Below are 16,956 nucleotides of genomic sequence, written 5' to 3' on the forward strand. Positions count from 1 at the left end.
TACCACCACTGTGAGTTTCCCCACCCACAACATGGTGGCTGTAGCTCCTAGCTTGGGAGAGGCCTGGCAGAGTTCTACAGTTTCATAGCCCTGACCCTAGAGGGTTCCTTAGACACGTTTCTTCTTTTGTAAGTAGATGTAACACTACAGCCTATCTTGTAAAAGCGAACAAGAAGGCTGTGCTGGAAGCGTTCCGCCCCACCGAAAAGAGCTGTGCAGAACGCGTTAAAGCCGTCAACTCTCCCACTAAGCATGCTACGAACCAGCAGCCACTAGATCAGCCTGCCCTTTCTTAAGGAATCATGGGCCGTGAAGTCCTTTGGAAGACACACCCTCCTGAACTGCCACGGGAGTAAGAACTACACCTCCCGGGGTGCCACGCTGAGTCCATCACTGCCCCGCCCTCTTCCCCGCCCCTCTCGCGCAGCCTCCTGGGACATGTAGTTCCACAGGTAGAAAAGTAGATGGTGTCGAGTCACAGAAGAACCACAGGCCCCAGAAGCTCTCGCGTCACTCTTCCCCTCCCCTCCTGTAGTCGGAGTGCTGTTTTTGTTGGTGGTGAAAGGTGAGGGGAACAGCTGATCCGTCCGTGGGGTAAGAAACTTGGCCTAACAGAGGGTGGGCTTACGCGGGGGTGGTCAGCCAGCTTCTCAGCCTGCGAAAGGCTAGTCCGAGAGAACTGTAGAAGAGGACGGTAGGAGCGTTTAGGTTTTAATACTTTACGCACTGAGGAAGCCTCCCCCACGTTTCGGGTTTGTTGGTTTCAAGGGGAGCCTTGAGGGGGTAGCCCGCATTGTCCTCACTTTCTTGCGGGGCCTCCTCAGTAAAGCTCGATCCGATTATGGAGGCTTGAAGGGACTGAAATATTTGCTTAATCTTTTCCAGGCAAGTCTTTGCCCTCACAGACCTTCTCTCTCTTACCCAAATCCAAAGATCCAAAGGCCTTTACTACGCTGAATCCCTGAGGGGAAAACTTCCAACTTGTGGAACGCCAAAACGCTGAGAGCCCTACAGTGGAGAGGACACGGACACACACACACACACACACACACACACACACACACAGAGAGAGAGAGAGAGAGAGAGAGAGAGAGAGAGAGAGAGAGCGCATTTGAACATCAGCATCTGACCACATACACTTTAGGTGCCCACCCACGACTTTCAGTTCTGAAGAATATCGGCAGCTGTTACAGATTTTCTTTGTGGGGAACGAGGGGTTCGGGGTTCTCAACGGGTAGAACTTTAGAGACAGATCTCGCTCTACCCTAAGAAGACTTATATTGAAGAAAACACGGAGTAGCTGTAATGAGGGATTTTTCATAGATGGAAAAAAAAAGCCGACAAAACTGTTTCCTATTGCATTGCTGGCCCATCTTTCCTTCTCCGTGGAGTGTTTAATTTCTTTTAAAGTTCCTCCCCCACTGTCTCAGCCTGGTGTGGGTTTGTGGTGTTTGGGGGCGTGCATATGACTAGTGGTGATGTCTGATTGGACACATCAGCTGCACCTGACACAGGAAGCAGATGTGTGGGCTAGAGAAAAGGGCTGCCTCTCCGCTCTGGGCTGAGGTGTATTTTTTTTTTTAAGTTAATATACAGTGAGTTTCATTTCAAACATGCACACCATCCATACTTTGTTCTTATTCATCTCTGAGTACTACTCTGTTTTAACTTTTTTATTTTTACTTCTCTGTCTGTCTGTCTGTCTGTCTGTCTGTCAGTGTGTGTCTGTGTGAAGATAGGTGTACAGAAGTCTGAGCACAGCTTGGGGATATCAGTTCTCTTCTCCCAACCTTGAGTTGGTGGCAAGCACCTTTACCCACCCAGCTATTCTACCCCCTGAACTCTTGATTGTTGTTGTTGCTGCTATTATTATTATTATTATTATTATTATCTATTTTCCAATTAGTTCTCCCTAGCTAACTCCATTTTATCTGCTTATCTCCTGCCATTAACCCAAGCATATGTCAAGATTTAGACTCTTAGAATTGAGGCTAAGAGAAGCCAACAAGAAAATGGGGACAGGGTACTGGAGCGGGCTAACACCCAAACAAATCATTAGCTTTCTAGCTCTGCTCTCGTCAAGATGTGGGAAAAAAAAAAAAAAAAGAATGTTCCTCGTTGAACTCTGCCTTTTCTCAACGCCAAATGTATATTTCCCCTTCTCAGGGCCCCTGACTTACCCTATTTCTAACCTGTTTCCCTGCCTAAGGGTGGGGCTTTCCTGGCTCCAGGCCCCCACATTCCATCTCTGCACACCACCACCTTCCTACTGAATATTTCACTCCACCCTTGAACTGCCACCTCCAGAAGTTTTGATTTCCTGGAATAGAAGTGGAAGGACAGAACCTGTCTTTCCTATTATCCTCCCCTTCTCTAGTCTTGGAGGAAAGCCAAAGCTCGCCGCCTTCTGCTGCTTCCCTAGAGTTGATCAGGCAACTCACGGATTGGTGCCCCCAAGAGCAGGTGCTCCAAGAGCAGAGGAGCCAGGATTAGGTTGTTGGTCCCCCAAACCATAGTCCCCTCTGAAGACCCATCATCGTGAGAGATTGGTTGTTGTTTGGCTACTCTTACGTGGTAAAGAAGCTTAGGCATATGTAAGTGAGACCTGCTTAAACTGAGAGAGGCCCACACTTCCATTGGATTTTTGAATTTTAGAGCCAGACGTTATAGGGGGTCAGATACATTGGGAAGCCAAAAGAATCTGGAATTCCCAAGGATGTTGAGAGATGAAAGGGAGAGACAGAGATGGGCAGAGACCGAGATGCTGGGTCAGTGGGGCAATGAAAAGGATTAGAAATTAGACAGGTGAGGGCCCGTAAGCCAAAGAGGGTACAACATGACAGGGTAGGAAGTTGACTTGGAAGACCTATGGCCCAGGAATTAAAAGTGATACCTTGATACCTTAAAAAGGTCCCACAACCTTGGGGGCCTGGAAACCTGTATAGTGACAGAGACTGTGGGTTAGGTGCACAGGGGTCAAGGGAAGGAAGCAATGGAAAGACAAGTCTATCAACCCTTTCTTTCATAGGACATCAGCTATCTTGAGGACAGCATGGAAGAGTCATCACTAAGCCGGGCACCATCCCGGGGTGGAGTCAACTTCCTGAATGTGGCCCGCACCTACATCCCCAACACCAAGGTGGAATGTCACTACACTCTGCCTCCGGGTACCATGCCCAGTGCCAGTGACTGGATTGGCATTTTTAAGGTATCCCTAGACCCTCTTCTAGCTCAAGATTATGGGACGCAGGTTGGTTAGACTATGAGGAATGGCTAGGTCCTTACATTCTCAGGTTGATAGGGGGAAAGATGACATAGAGGCAGTCAGTATAAAGTTCATCTTTGCCCATCTCTCTCCTGATAGTATAATGTCCTCCAACCTTACCTGACTCTATTATTATTATTATCATTATTATTTATAATAAGTACACTGTAGCTGACTTCAGATGTACCAGAAGAGAGTATCAGGTCTCATTACGGGTGGTTGTGAACCACCATGTGGTTGCTGGGATTTGAACTCAGGACCTTTGGAAGAGCAGTCAGTGCTCTTACCCACTGAGCCATCTCACCAGCCCCTTACCTGAGTCTTAGCATCCTTGGTACCATTTGTTCAGTCCTGCCCACCCTTCTATTACTCACAAATGATAACTCTGTCATCGTGCCTTTCTCTTCCAGGTGGAAGCTGCCTGCGTTCGAGATTATCACACGTTTGTGTGGTCCTCAGTACCAGAAAGTACAACTGATGGCTCCCCCACTCACGCCAGTGTCCAATTCCAAGGTATAAAGAAAGATGGAATGTCGGGTAGTGGTGGCACACACCTTTAATCCCAGCACTTGGGAGGCAGAGGCAGGCGGATCTCTGAGTTCGAGGCCAGCCTGGTCTACAGAGTGAGTTCCAGGACAGTCAGGAGAAATCCGGTCTCAAAAAGCCAAAACATAAAAATAAATAAAAAATAAAAAAATAAAGATGGAGGATCCAAAAAAGTGGTGGTTTGGGGGAAGGCGGAGGGCTAACAGCCATAAAAAGCACAGAGGATAAGGAATATGAGGGCACATAACTCCTAATTGCCAGGCCTAATGGTATTCCAGTGTCATCCCAGCTACCAAGGAGGCTAGGGCTGGAAGATAACGTGAACCCAGGATATCAATGCTGGCTTAGGCAACATGGCTGACCCTGTCTCCAAAAGGGGGAAAAAAAAGACTTTGTGAGACTGTATCCAACAGAGTTCAGCAAGTTATCGTAGGGTCAGCACCAGTAACTTAGAGGATACTGTAGAAAGACGGAGGATTTTAATCCCATTCATTTACACAACGAAAGAGGGACTCCCAGTATAGGACAAGGGAAAGTGTGTGCTAACAGCAGTCTGAGAGACCTGGATTCAAATCTCAGCCCCCTGCTTTACAAGCTGTTTGGCAGTGAGCAGGTGAGTTAGAATAGGGTCCCAGCTTGTAGGATCAGTGCAGGGATTTTTACATGATCTGAGGAATGCTGAATGTGTGGTGTGTGGTGCATGCCAGCAGACAGTCAGTGCCAGCTATAGAATCAATGTGATGAAGAAGAGGACCGGGTGTGAATAAAGCAGGTGTCTAGACAGGAAGGAGGAAGGACCGTATCCCAAGGACCGCCACAGGGGAGTGGACAGTAGGTAGCATGGGAATACTCTTCCTGCTCAATAGAAACAGGGACCTGCTAGCACTTGAGAGTCAGAGATCATACTGGATTTCTGGGCTATTCTTCCCACAGCCAGCTACCTGCCCAAACCAGGAGCCCAACTCTACCAGTTCCGGTATGTGAACCGCCAGGGCCGGGTGTGTGGGCAAAGCCCCCCCTTCCAGTTCCGAGAGCCAAGGCCCATGGATGAGCTGGTGACCCTGGAGGAGGCTGATGGAGGCTCTGACATCCTGTTGGTTGTCCCTAAGGCCACCGTGCTTCAGGTAAGAAAAAAAAAGCAGACTTGTTCCTGGGCCGGGGACACCAAGGACAGCATTGCAAGAGTCCCCTCCTTCCTTCACTTCCCCTCCTCTGTCACCTCAACTGAAGACTTTGGTGGGAGTTACCAGAGGTCTGCTCTCAACACACTCAGCCATTACATAGACAGACACAGAATAGGAAAGCGAGTCATCATAGGCCAGTATAACTGGCATTCCAGAACCGAGCCAGCCTTTCCAAAGGGTGGCTGCCTGCCCTAAATCCTACAGGAGATCCACAAGGTGGAGGAAAACTGCCTCAAGGAACCCAGGGAAGAAAGAGTGTGGGCACAGCAGGGCTCGGAACTGTCTCATTCAGTACCAAAGGTGCTGACCACATAGGGCTCTTTGGCACTTCAGGTATGACTAATCCAGTTTGAGGTATAATCACAGGAAAGATAGCATACTGGATTTCAAACACTTTGTATCTCAACATTTATTTATTTAGTTGTGTGGGTATGTGTAGATATGTATATATGTTAGTGCTTGCATGCCACAACTCGTGTGGAGTCAGAAATCAGCTTGAGGGAGTTGGTCTTCTCGTCCTTTTCAGCGTTGGTTTCAAGGATCCAGGGACCAAGCTCAAATTTCCAGGCTTGGCAATAAGTATTTTATCTCATCAGCCATCTTGCTGGCCTAGCCGTGGTACTTTTAACTTCAATCCCTCAATTACCTTCCCCAGCCATGGTGTGTGTGCATACATATGGATACAGAGGCCAGAATGTTGAGTGTCGTAGGATACTCTGGAGCTGGAGTTACCGGTGGTTGTGAGCCACCTGATATAGCTGCTGGGAACTAACCTCTGGTCCTCTCCAAGAGCGACAAGCACTCTTGACTGCTGAGCTGTTTCTCTGGCCCTCATATACTTCTTATTAAAGTGGATGCTAAAAAATTCAAACTTAAAATTGTGCCAGAAAAAAATAAATAAATACTTCCACCGGGCCAGAGAAGAGTCTCAGGAGCGAAGGCAGATACTACAGAGAGAGCCTGAGAGACCGTGAGGGATAGGCAGGAGGCAGTCGTCCATTCTCCAGACGGGAGAACAGCTGCTCAGCAGGTGAAAACTGGTAGCTCCTCGGAGATTTGGACCACAGTCTCTGCTCTCCAGAACCTGAGCCTGATAAACACATGGACCAACATGATAGGAGGATGGATGTTTGTGCTTAAGTGAGAGATAACACAAGCTTCTACCCAGTGTTCTGGTTCTACATTGGTTATTCTCATTTATACCTCACAGATGAGGAGTTTAGTGGTTTGGCTAGTAAAAACTGTATCTCAGATTTACTCAAATCTGTCTGACTCAATAGAGATAAGGTAAACTTAGAGGAGGCCCCTTGTCACTGTGCCCTGTCAGAGGAAAGTGCCAGACCTGGGCTGAAAAGTGATTGAGGGCCGGCAGTTAAGGTCTGGGCCATGCTGACTTGGTTTCTCTGCCCCGAGGTGTCTATAATGGTGCTTCACACACACACATACACACACACTCTCTCTCTTCCCCCCACCCCCTTTTCCTGCCCTTGTAGAACCAGCTGGATGAGAGCCAGCAGGAGCGGAATGACCTGATGCAGCTGAAGCTGCAGTTGGAGGATCAGGTGACAGAGCTGAGGAGCCGAGTGCAGGAGCTGGAGACAGCTCTGGCCACGGCCAGGCAGGAGCATTCGGAGCTCACCGAGCAGTACAAGGTGGGAGTTGGAGCTAGTGGGGGTGGGGGTGGGAGGGCCTAGACGCAGCAAAGAGGAGAAAGATGTCAATGGAGTTTTTAAGATGGTCCTTGCATCGAGGAAATAGGCTTAAGGGTAACAGGTGAGACTAAGCTTTGAATGATAAGAGGTACATCCCAGTTTGTAACAAGACTCAGTTCTCTGTATCCAGGAATGGTGGCGCAATGCCACATTCCCAGGCAACGGCACCTCCACTCAGCTTTCCCAAGGAAGGTGGCAGGACAGAGGCGGAGCATACGTATAATGGTAAGCCTAAACCTGCCCTGACCCTCTGTCTCTTTTGGTGGAACCTTGATTCCAGGCGCTCTCCCGGTCCCATGGGGAGCTCTCAGAAGAGAGGGACATCCTGAGCCAGCAGCAGGGAGACCATGTGGCCCGTATCTTGGAGTTAGAGGATGACATCCAGACCATGAGTGACAAAGTGCTGATGAAGGAGGTGGAGCTGGACAGGTAGGGGACCTCCCTAGCCTGAGGGTGGCCTCTGTCCCCAAGTCCTCCTTCCCATCCTCCTGGCCTCTGCTTCCCAAAGCCTCCACTCCAGTCCTTGCTACAGATGGGTGTACCTGCTCTCTGGCCCACTGGTTGCTCTGGCCCTTCACAGTTGCATACAGGGTATCCTGGTTACTAGGGCTTTCCTTCTGCCAGCTCTCATACATCTCTATGATGCTGTTCTAGGCCTTCAGAAAAATCAGTTGCTATTTACTGTGTGGTAGAAGCTAAGTAGAACTGGAGATGGAATATCTAGGAGAGATCACTTGAGTCTAGCCTGGGAAATATAGCCAGAGTTCATAATATATAGTCATATAAATAAGGATATATATGTGTATGTATGTATATATGTATATATATATATATATATACACACATACACATATATGTATTACATTAAGTAAATAAACTGTATATTTAAAGCACAGGAAAGGCATTAGGTTCTGTTCTTTTTTTTTTTTTTTTTTTTTTTTTTTTTTTTTTTGGTTTTACGAGACAGGGTTTCTCTGTATAGCCCTGGCTGTCCTGGAGCTCACTTTGTAGACCAGGCTGGCCTCGAACTCAGAAATCCGCCTGCCTCTGCCTCCCGAGTGCTGGGATTAAAGGCGTGCGCCACCACGCCCGGCTAGGTTCTGTTCTTGTTGTTGGGAATGTTTAGTGTCACAGCTCAGTGGTAGGATCACCTTTTAAGTGTATGCAACACCCTAATTTCAATCCCAGCACTATAAAAAAGAGACAGAAATGTTGGAGCCAGGGATCCAAGAGTACAAGAAAATCTCTCCTTTGAGAAAAAGTATAAACCGCAGGGATCTTTTGTTTGTTTTGTCTTTTGTTTTTTTTTAAACAGAGCCTGGAACTCACTATATAGATCAGGCTGGCCTCAAACTCACAGAGATCTTCCTGCCTCTGCCACCCAAACGTTGGGTTAAAGGTATGTGCCACCATGCCTGGCTAAATCACAGAATCTTAACATTAAGAGTGGCATTAAGGTATTTAAAAGAAAGTCACTCTTGGTCCAGCCTCTTTCAGTATCAAACAGCTATCACTTTTGTGTCTGTTGTACAGAGCCAAAATCTTCCCATTGGGAAAACAGGGACAGGAAGATCACCAGTTAGACCTTCCTAGGCTACATAGTGCATTATAGATCAGCCTTAAACAACAAAAACCTTTCTAAAGGAAGGAGATGTTCTGCCCCAAGTCTCAGGGCAGTAAGCAAGGTGATCCAAGAGGTTGCTTCACCATGTACTGGGCTTGCCCTAGGTCAGGACAGATGTCTGTGTTCTCAGAGACTATGTTTCACATACCTCGTCTAGCCTACCCACCACCTGTTGTTACATGATTTGGTCCCCAGTGATCAGATAAAAGAACAGTACTATTTTGTGATAATAAAAAATAGTATGAGATTCAGATGTCAGTGTTTAATAGATAAGGCTCTCTCAGGCTCCATGCACATCCCTGCACACATTTGCCTGCAGCCTCTTCTGATCTACAGCAAACTCAGGGTTAATAGTGACTGCCCATTGTCACTGAAAGATTGGATTTCGTCTTGTAATTGAGTGGAAACAGGGAGCCACTGGCATCATCCTGTACAGTGATCCATAAAGAGGAAAGAAGCCGGGCATAGTGTCACACGCCTTTAATCCCAGAGGCAGAGGCAGGCGGATCTCTGAGTTCAAGGACAGTCTGGTGTACAGAGTGAGTTCCAGGACAGCCAGGGCTACCCAGAGAAACCCTGCCTCAATAAATGACAATAACAAAAAAAAAAAAAAAAAAAGGAAAGCAGTGGATGATCATGTTCTAGAAGAGCGTGGGTCAGAGGTCTGAGTATTTCCACCCAACACTGTCATCTCATCCACAGGGTTAGAGACACAGTGAAGGCCCTGACACGGGAACAAGAGAAGCTCCTGAGGCAGCTGAAGGAATTCCAGGCAGACAAGGAGCAGAGTGAGGTAAGAGACTCCAAGTGTGTTTGCTTCCTTAGTTATGCAGCTAGTGTTTGTTGAGTCTCTTCTGAATGCTGGGCACACACAAGGGTGAGATGTGAAGGAGACCATGTGTACCCCCTGCCCCACAGTGCAGTACCTGCCCACATCACAAGCAGTCAAAGTGCAATATAAATGTCCCAAGAAAAGCCTAATGCAACCTCACAGGGTCCAGAAAGGTAGGTAAGAACACCTCTTATTAGACTTAGAAACAGCTGTTAAGTGAGGACCTATAATGCTGGTGTAAGAGGAGCCCTGGGACTGGCCAGCTAGTCTAGCCAGTTGGCAGGTAGAGAACAATTGTGGAAGACACCCTAGATCAACCTCTGGTCCACCTGGCTCATGTGCCTGCACATGCATACACGCACACACACACACACACACTCACACACGCACAAGCACATGCATGCACACACATACACACTGATGCAAAGGCTATCAAAAGGAGGAAATAAGAGCCAGGCATGATGGTGTGCTTGGCGTTTGTTCTATCACTCAGGAGGCTGAGGCCGAAGGATTTTTTACTTCAAGGCCAGCCTGGGCTGACACTATGTCAGTAGATAGGAAAGAAGAAAGGAAGGAATTCAAACTTTAAACACTTTGAGTCATAGACAAGTAAATAGTCGATGATAACAGTTTTTAAACTGTCAACTTTACAGCTTCGGTTTACTCTTCAATTTGATAGAAAATACAAAAGAAATTTAATTCTGAATTAACCTAAAAGCACACATCAGTGGATTGGTGCTCTCCAGTGCGTTCACTGTGTGCTGACAGACTTTTAAAAACAGTTTTTAATAATTTAGAGCAAGTTCAGAGCTTAGATTGTAGTTCAGTGTTAAGCAAGGCAAAAAAAGAAAATAGAATGAATTCAAATAAAATATTTGCAGAACCTTCAGTGACTTTCTCGGAACCTTGGGCTTCTCTCGAAAACTGCACAGCAGTGAAGGATTGGAGCGGGATGTGATGGTTCTTTAATTCCAGCACTGGAGAGACTGAGGCAGGAGAATTGCCACAAGTTCGAGGTCCTGGGCTACATAGCAAGATCCTGTCTTAGAAATATAAAACAATACAAACAAACATGTGGATTGAGTTAAGTAGAACAAAGAAAGATGCAAGGAGCAGCCCGAGGGAGCTTGTGCAGAACTGAGGTAAGGTGCGGAGGTCTGCAGTTGAACCTCCTTCCTTTAGCAGTGAGACATGCTGGTGGATGTCAGGTAGAGGATGCACATGGTTGAAGAATTGTACTGAAAGTCGGGTGATGGTGGACAGCACAAACCTTTAATCCCACCACTAGGGAGGCAGAGACAGGCAGATTTCTGTGAGTCAAGGCCACCCTGATCTATAGAGCAAGTTCCAGGACATCCAGGAATGTACAGAGAAATCCTTTCTCAAACAAAAAACAAAACCCAAACCCAAAAAACCAATGGTACTGAGAAGCACTGACTGCCTGATCCTGTTTTCTGAGTAACTGTTACAACACTATCCGGTCAGCCCACAAGAACAGCCATGCCTGAATTGACATGGTCGTGGCAGTAATAGAAAAGAAAAGATAGCTGTGACCAGGGTGGAGAGTGGAAAAGCTATCGCTTTCTTCTGTGAACTGCTGGGGAGAAAAGAGAGCCAAGAATAACACCCAAGTGTCCAGTTAGGTGAACTGAGAAGTACTCAGTACAGCAGACATGAATGACAGAAGTCTGAGGAAAGGCTAAGCATGGTGGCATGCACCTGTGACCTCAGCATTAGAGACAGAAACAGGCAGAGGACCAGCTACATAGTCTGACTGCAGGAAGAGGGAATAGAGAGACGGAGCCTTGGGGGAGGGGAATAGAGAAGAGGAGGGAAGAAAAGGTCTAAGGTGAGAGGTGCAGTATTCTGAGCTTTAGGGGCCATCCAGACTGTTTTGACGTAAAGGAAAAGTGGGAAAGCAGGGTTGCCTTAATAGCCTGGGACTGAGACCCAAGAAGACAGGACAGGAATGATTGGCTCCACTTGTGCTGAATCTAAGAAACAGCCCTCTCTCCTCACAGTAGCAGGAAGGCAGCCTGCCCGTGGCTGTCTGAACACTCATCCCCTGATGCTTACCTGCCTGTGGCTGTCTCAGCACGCATCCCCTGATCCTTACCTGCTTTCCATTTGCACCAGGCTGAGTTACAAACGGTCCGAGAGGAGAACTGCTGCTTAAATACAGAGCTGCAGGAGGCCAAGAGCCGTCAAGAAGAGCAAGGTGCTCAGGTCCAGCGACTGAAGGACAAGCTGGCCCACATGAAGGACACCCTGGGCCAAGCCCAGCAGAAAGTGGTGAGTGAAGGCCTGTAGGTGGTAGGAAGCAGTGCAAGTTCCAAGTAGTCTTGACAAATTTGGGTGTGCAGAGAAGAGGCAGAGGTGGCTAAAGTGAGCAGCACAACCCAGTGGAGGGGCTCCCTGGCTCACACGTGGTTGCCTGTGGGATCTGATCTCCTGTCTTCTTTGGAGGCCGAGCTGGAGCCCCTGAAAGAGCAGCTCCGAGGAGTCCAGGAACTTGCAGCCTCAAGCCAGCAGAAAGCGGCCCTCCTTGGGGAGGAGTTGGCCAGTGCAGCAGGAGCTAGAGACCGAACCATAGCTGAACTACACCGCAGCCGACTGGAGGTGGCTGAAGTCAACGGCCGACTGGCTGAGCTCAGCCTGCACATGAAGGAGGAAAAGTGCCAGTGGAGCAAGGAACGGACAGGGCTGCTGCAGAGCATGGAGGTAGGGGGTGACCCTCCCCTACGTCTGGGACTCCAACTGTAAGTTGGGTGCTCTGGGAGGAGAGAAGAGTGGGTGAGATCCTGGGAGGTTGAGGAGAGATGCCCACTCTGCTTTCCAAACATGAGCCAGCCCAACAAGGCGTCCCAGTCCTGATCACCAAAATCCCTAGTTTACCATCCTTGGTGTAGAAACATTTGCTGTCATGGGCACCAGGCCCTGCCGTAGTACCAGTTCCCGCTTTCAGGTGACTCAGAAGTGAGGATATTGGTCAGAAGCAATTTGGTCCCCCAGACATAAAAGAAAGACCCAGAGAGGGCAATGCTATTTTCCTGTCATCCTTTGCCACTTCTCCTCCTCCCTCCCATCTTCCCCTGCACCATCCTAGGCTGAAAAGGATAAGATCCTGAAGCTGAGTGCGGAGATCCTCCGACTGGAGAAGACAGTGCAGGAGGAGAGGAGCCAGAGTCACGTGTTCAAGACTGAGCTGGCCCGAGAAAAGGATTCTAGCCTGGTGAGGTGCCTTGCCTCCTCGGGGTCAGACCTATGTCCTGACATATAGGTCTGACTATACGTTGACTCTGAAGTACCATGGGCTGACTTGGGTACCTCCCAGCCCTCTTGGTTTGAATGTGTGCATTCCATTCCTGCTCATAGAATGCACCTCTGGGCTCTGGGATGACATACAAGAATTACAGGGTGGCTTCCGTTATTACCTAAACCTCTTCACCTCAACGTAAGATAGTTGTTAGCTAGGGCAGCATTTGAGAGGTAGAGTTTAGGACTTTGGCCTGAACCCGGGGTGGGGGTGGGGGTGGGAGGGAGCAAGACAAGGGCCTTGTGGAAGAAACATTGGCTATGGAGCAAGAGAGGACATAGTTTAACTTTTGGACCAGGTTCTTGGTGACACATTGCAGGCTCCAGGTTCTATTACCTTTCCCTCACAGGTGCAGTTGTCAGAGAGTAAGCGGGAGCTCACAGAGCTGCGGTCAGCCCTCCGTGTGCTTCAGAAGGAGAAGGAGCAGTTGCAGACGGAGAAACAGGTGAGGGTCACCTGTTGCCGTAGATGAGACCCTGGATGCCAAAGCCAAGCGCTTGGGTGCTTAAAATTCTGTATCATCTAGATACTATCTTGGCTCAGAAACTAGAATCTTTTTGAAGATACAAAGGTTGAAAAGGGGCCCTGACCCTTCTTAGAAACTGACGTCATGCTGGGGAGGAACACGAGAAGGGAAGGAGGCGCACAATAGAGGAGAACTACCCATTAATGAGGATCTGCCTTGTGTGACCACCAAGGAAAGGCCCAGCAAGCAGCAAGGCAGGCATCTGCAGGCTGCAGCATCTGCTTCCCCTTCCCCAATTGCAGGAACTGCTGGAGTACATGAGGAAGCTGGAGGCCCGCCTGGAGAAGGTGGCGGATGAGAAATGGACTGAAGATGCTGCCACAGAGGACGAGGAAGCCACTGCTGGGCTGAGTCTGTACCCCCAGTCTTGGGACACCTCTTCCGCTCCCCCTCTCTTATGTGCTTTGAAGCAGCCTGGCTGTCCCTTCCCATTCCCTGGGCCCTCTGTAGTTGAAGGGTCTCCCTCCTCAGATTCCCATGGCTGACCTTTCCTTTCTTCTCTGTCTGCCTTCCCTCTCAGGCTGCCCTGCATCTCTGACAGACTCAGAGGATGAGTCCCCAGAAGACATGCGGCTCCCATCCTATGGCTTGTGTGAGAGTGGAAACACAAGCTCCTCTCCTCCTGGGCCTCGGGAGGCTTCTTCTCTTGTTGTCATCAACCAGCCAGCACCCATTGCTCCCCAGTTCTCAGGGCCAGGGGAGGCCAGCAGCTCAGACTCAGTGAGTAGTGAGAACCCACATGGAAGTAGAAAGCAGTGGGTAGGGTCCCACCTGAACCACAGAGAAAGCCTGCACCATACTCTGGGCTCGTTCTCTAGCACTTATACTCTGGGGTGGAGGAGGCAGACCTAGCTTCAGACTCCGCACTCAGAGCTCAAGGCCAACCTGGTGTAGATGGGGCCAGCCAAGACTATACGGTGAAATATTGTCTCACCTAAAACCCAGGCCAGTGCAATAGCCTTGATGCTCCCAGGTCCTGTCCTGTCTCTGTCCCCTTGCCCAACCTCACCAGCCCTGGCAAAGCCCTGTTCTGCTTCTCCCTTCCTGCCACTCTGCTGTCCGGGACCAGCCTTGGCTTCTCCACCCTTACTTGCTACTTGCCCACCTCGGAACCCATCCCAATCCTCCCCCGTCTCTTCCCAGGAGGCTGAAGATGAGAAGTCAGTCCTGATGGCAGCAGTGCAGAGTGGGGGTGAGGAAGCCAGCCTCCTGCTTCCTGAGCTCGGCAGTGCCTTCTATGATGTGGCCAGGTGAGAGCAGCACAAAGAGGGGGGAGGTCAGTGTGCAAGCAGCCTGCGCGCCCTGCCCCTAACTCCCCCTTCTTGGCTCAGCCAAGACAAGGTACCAGTGTGGTTGACAGGAACGCCCGGCTCCCTCCACAAACCCCAGGTGGCTTCACATTCTCTCTCCCTCCCTCCTTTGACTGGCTTCTGTGTTGTTCTAGCTTCATCTTCCGTGGAGCCCAAATTGTCCTGCTCCCCCTCTCTCCTGCCCCTTCCCCCTCCCCAGCCACCAGGTAGGTACCTAGGTCTTCCGGGAGGAAGAGATGGAGACTGAGAGAAGGACCGCTATCCAGAGCATCTGTCTGGCTATGCTAGAGATGTTGCTCATCCCTGACTTCCTGGGAAACTCTAGGAGGGGAACCTACAGTATGGGCAGGTACCAGGTGGTGCCTTCTGCCTGGCTCTCTAGTCCTAGTCAGGCCGACAGGGCCTCAGGAAAAAGAGCATCATGGCCTGGCCCCCAACTCTGCCTGGCGTGTGGGGCTTGAGGCAGAAAGGGCCAGTGCTGTCATTCTCTCTCTCTGCTGGAGCAGGAAGATGAAGAACAGTGTCAGACTCATTTTCAGCCCCATTAGGCAGCAGACGGAGATGGAGGGAGGAGAGCGGGAGACTGGGGGATGGGTTCTGCACTACAGATGCCAGCAGGGCCTCATGAAGAGAGGACTTGGGTATCTGGAGAATATTTTAAGCAGAAGAAGCCATAGGAGAGGCTTGAACAGAGAATGACCAGGATGGCACGTTAGGAACAAGGAACCACATGGGTCTTGTTCCCTGAGGTCCCCGGGTCAAGTAGGCAGCAGAAGCTGGGCTCTGCAGTGCTGCCTGAAGTCTGAGTCCCTGGGAGGGGAAGGGGAGACTCAGGAATTCAGGAACCTTCTTCCATTGCTATATGGCAAGTTTGAGGCTTATATCAGAAATAAAAATAAAGGCAGCAGAGAACCCTGACCCTGTCTGTCTTTCCTCATCTCTCTTTAGTGCCTTTACAGTGAGTTCCCTGTCAGAGGCCAGCCCTGGGGTCCCAGCCAACCCTCCATGGAAGGAGTGTCCCATCTGCAAGGAGCGCTTTCCTGCTGAGAGTGACAAGGACGCCCTAGAGGGCCACATGGATGGGCATTTCTTCTTCAGCACCCAGGACCCTTTCACCTTTGAGTGACCTCACCTCTCCCTCTTATGTAGACCCACACGCACACACAGAGCCATATATGCAGTTTGATCTCATGCTTTTTCTTTTTCTTTTTTTTTTTTTCTTTTTTTAAATCACACCAGGCTTTATAATGTTCTGTTCCTACAGACCATGCCTGCACCCTGCTTTCATCCCAAGCCTTACAACTCCATCTTCCATCCTGACGTCTTTGTCCCAAGCAGCAATCTGTCTTGGAAGCAGTGGCTGAGTTTACTTTTCTGAAAAGTAGTTTAGAGGAACCAGGATGGAGATGGCTTTCCCTTGTGGGAAAAGAATTATTCCCACAATTTATTTACTGCTAGCCCAAGTACACACACACACACACACACACACACACACACACACACACACTACTCCCTTCTGATGCCCCAAAGCCAACTCCTGGGGTACCCTACCCTCTCTTGTTCAGACTTTGTTTGTTTATTCAAGTTTTCTCTGGGGCCTGCATGGAGGTGGCAGCGTGGGCTTCATGACCTCTCAGGTCTTTCGGTTCTTGCCTACCCTTGTTCTTTCTGTCACCCGCCCCAGCCTTTCCCACAGCCTTAGGCCATAAGTTTGAAAGATTCTTTTGTATTTTTAAGGGTTCCTATACCGTCTCCTGCCACCCCACACTGAAGTCCTCAAACAGAAAAGAAAATGTATTTGTGCCTTCTGTGAGGGATAGGGGGACAAGGGATCCCAGGTGTCCCCACTTCCCATCCCCTCACCTTCTCCAGCCCCGCCCCCCACAGCAATAAGAACTTTCTCCCTTAAACTCTCCTCTTATTTGTAGTTTGGACAAATATATTTATATGATATGTGTAACCGTTGTCATACGTATGTTCTTTTTTTTTTTTTTTTTTTTTTTAAGATTTATTTATTTATTATATGTAAGTACACTGTAGCTGTCTTCAGACACTCCAGAAGAGGGCGCCAGATCTCGTTACGGATGGTTGTGAGCCACCATGTGGTTGCTGGGATTTGAACTCTGGACCTTCGGAAGAGCAGTCGGGTGCTCTTACCCACTGAGCCATCTCACCAGCCCCATACGTATGTTCTTATCAAAAGACATTGCTACAGAAAAGAAGGGCTTCAAATTCCTGGTCCCTGTCAGGAGGGAAGAGAGTGATAGATAGGTACGTTCTAACCAGGCCTTCTGGTGTGCTAGCCACCTGAGGCCACAGGGGGAGAAAAAAAGAAAGCTGTGTATCTCCGGCCTGGAACACACTTTTAAGGAGGGAGCAAACAGGTGGCTGATGGGATTGGAAGGGACACACAAAGACCGCCAGATTCCATGGTCATCCTTGCTATACCCTACTCCCATCAAGAGCACATGTCTTTGGGTTCTGCCAAATGAGATGTGCTCTGAGCTCCCTACCACCATTGTTTACATCCCATATACCCCCGTGCACTCCTTGACAACAATCAGAGCAACACATCCATCCACCCCAACCAGTTGTCTAGGTAACACAGACATCCATAGCAGCACAGAGCATATATTAAGGA

The 16,956-nt window shown here is 49.2% G+C and overlaps 1 protein-coding gene across 2 annotated transcripts; it reads left to right on the forward strand.

The window, feature by feature from the left end:
• Window positions 1-475: 475 nt before the first annotated feature.
• On the forward strand, window positions 476-16,275 carry Calcoco1 (calcium binding and coiled-coil domain 1). 2 transcript variants are annotated; one of them, XM_021183476.3, is made up of 15 exons: window positions 476-594; window positions 3,029-3,208; window positions 3,676-3,778; window positions 4,745-4,935; window positions 6,489-6,647; window positions 6,988-7,136; window positions 9,034-9,124; window positions 11,300-11,455; window positions 11,630-11,884; window positions 12,270-12,395; window positions 12,829-12,924; window positions 13,248-13,356; window positions 13,526-13,725; window positions 14,149-14,255; window positions 15,264-16,275. In XM_021183476.3, exons 2-15 carry the CDS (start codon window positions 3,053-3,055, stop codon window positions 15,439-15,441), a joined length of 2,076 nt encoding a protein of 691 aa, XP_021039135.1. In that variant the 5' UTR covers window positions 476-594; window positions 3,029-3,052; the 3' UTR covers window positions 15,442-16,275. The 2 variants fall into 2 exon arrangements, with proteins under 2 accessions (XP_021039135.1, XP_021039137.1); XM_021183478.3 differs by having other exon boundaries at window positions 487-565.
• The last annotated feature ends 681 nt before the right edge of the window (window positions 16,276-16,956 follow it).

Source organism: Mus caroli, unplaced genomic scaffold (genome assembly GCF_978045245.1).
Source record: "Mus caroli unplaced genomic scaffold, Mus_caroli_1 scaffold_16, whole genome shotgun sequence".
Lineage (NCBI taxonomy): Eukaryota > Metazoa > Chordata > Mammalia > Rodentia > Muridae > Mus > Mus caroli.

What these genes read in the sequence shown, in the direction of transcription:
- Calcoco1 (XM_021183476.3), top strand. Translation starts at nt 3,053, where the DNA reads ATGGAAGAGTCATCACTAAGCCGGGCACCATCCCGGGGTGGAGTCAAC. An exon ending in CGCCAGTGTCCAATTCCAAG is followed by an intron (nt 3,779 to 4,744) that starts GTATAAAGAAAG and finishes TTCTTCCCACAG; the next exon opens with CCAGCTACCTGCCCAAACCA. An exon ending in AGGCCAGCAGCTCAGACTCA is followed by an intron (nt 13,726 to 14,148) that starts GTGAGTAGTGAG and finishes GTCTCTTCCCAG; the next exon opens with GAGGCTGAAGATGAGAAGTC.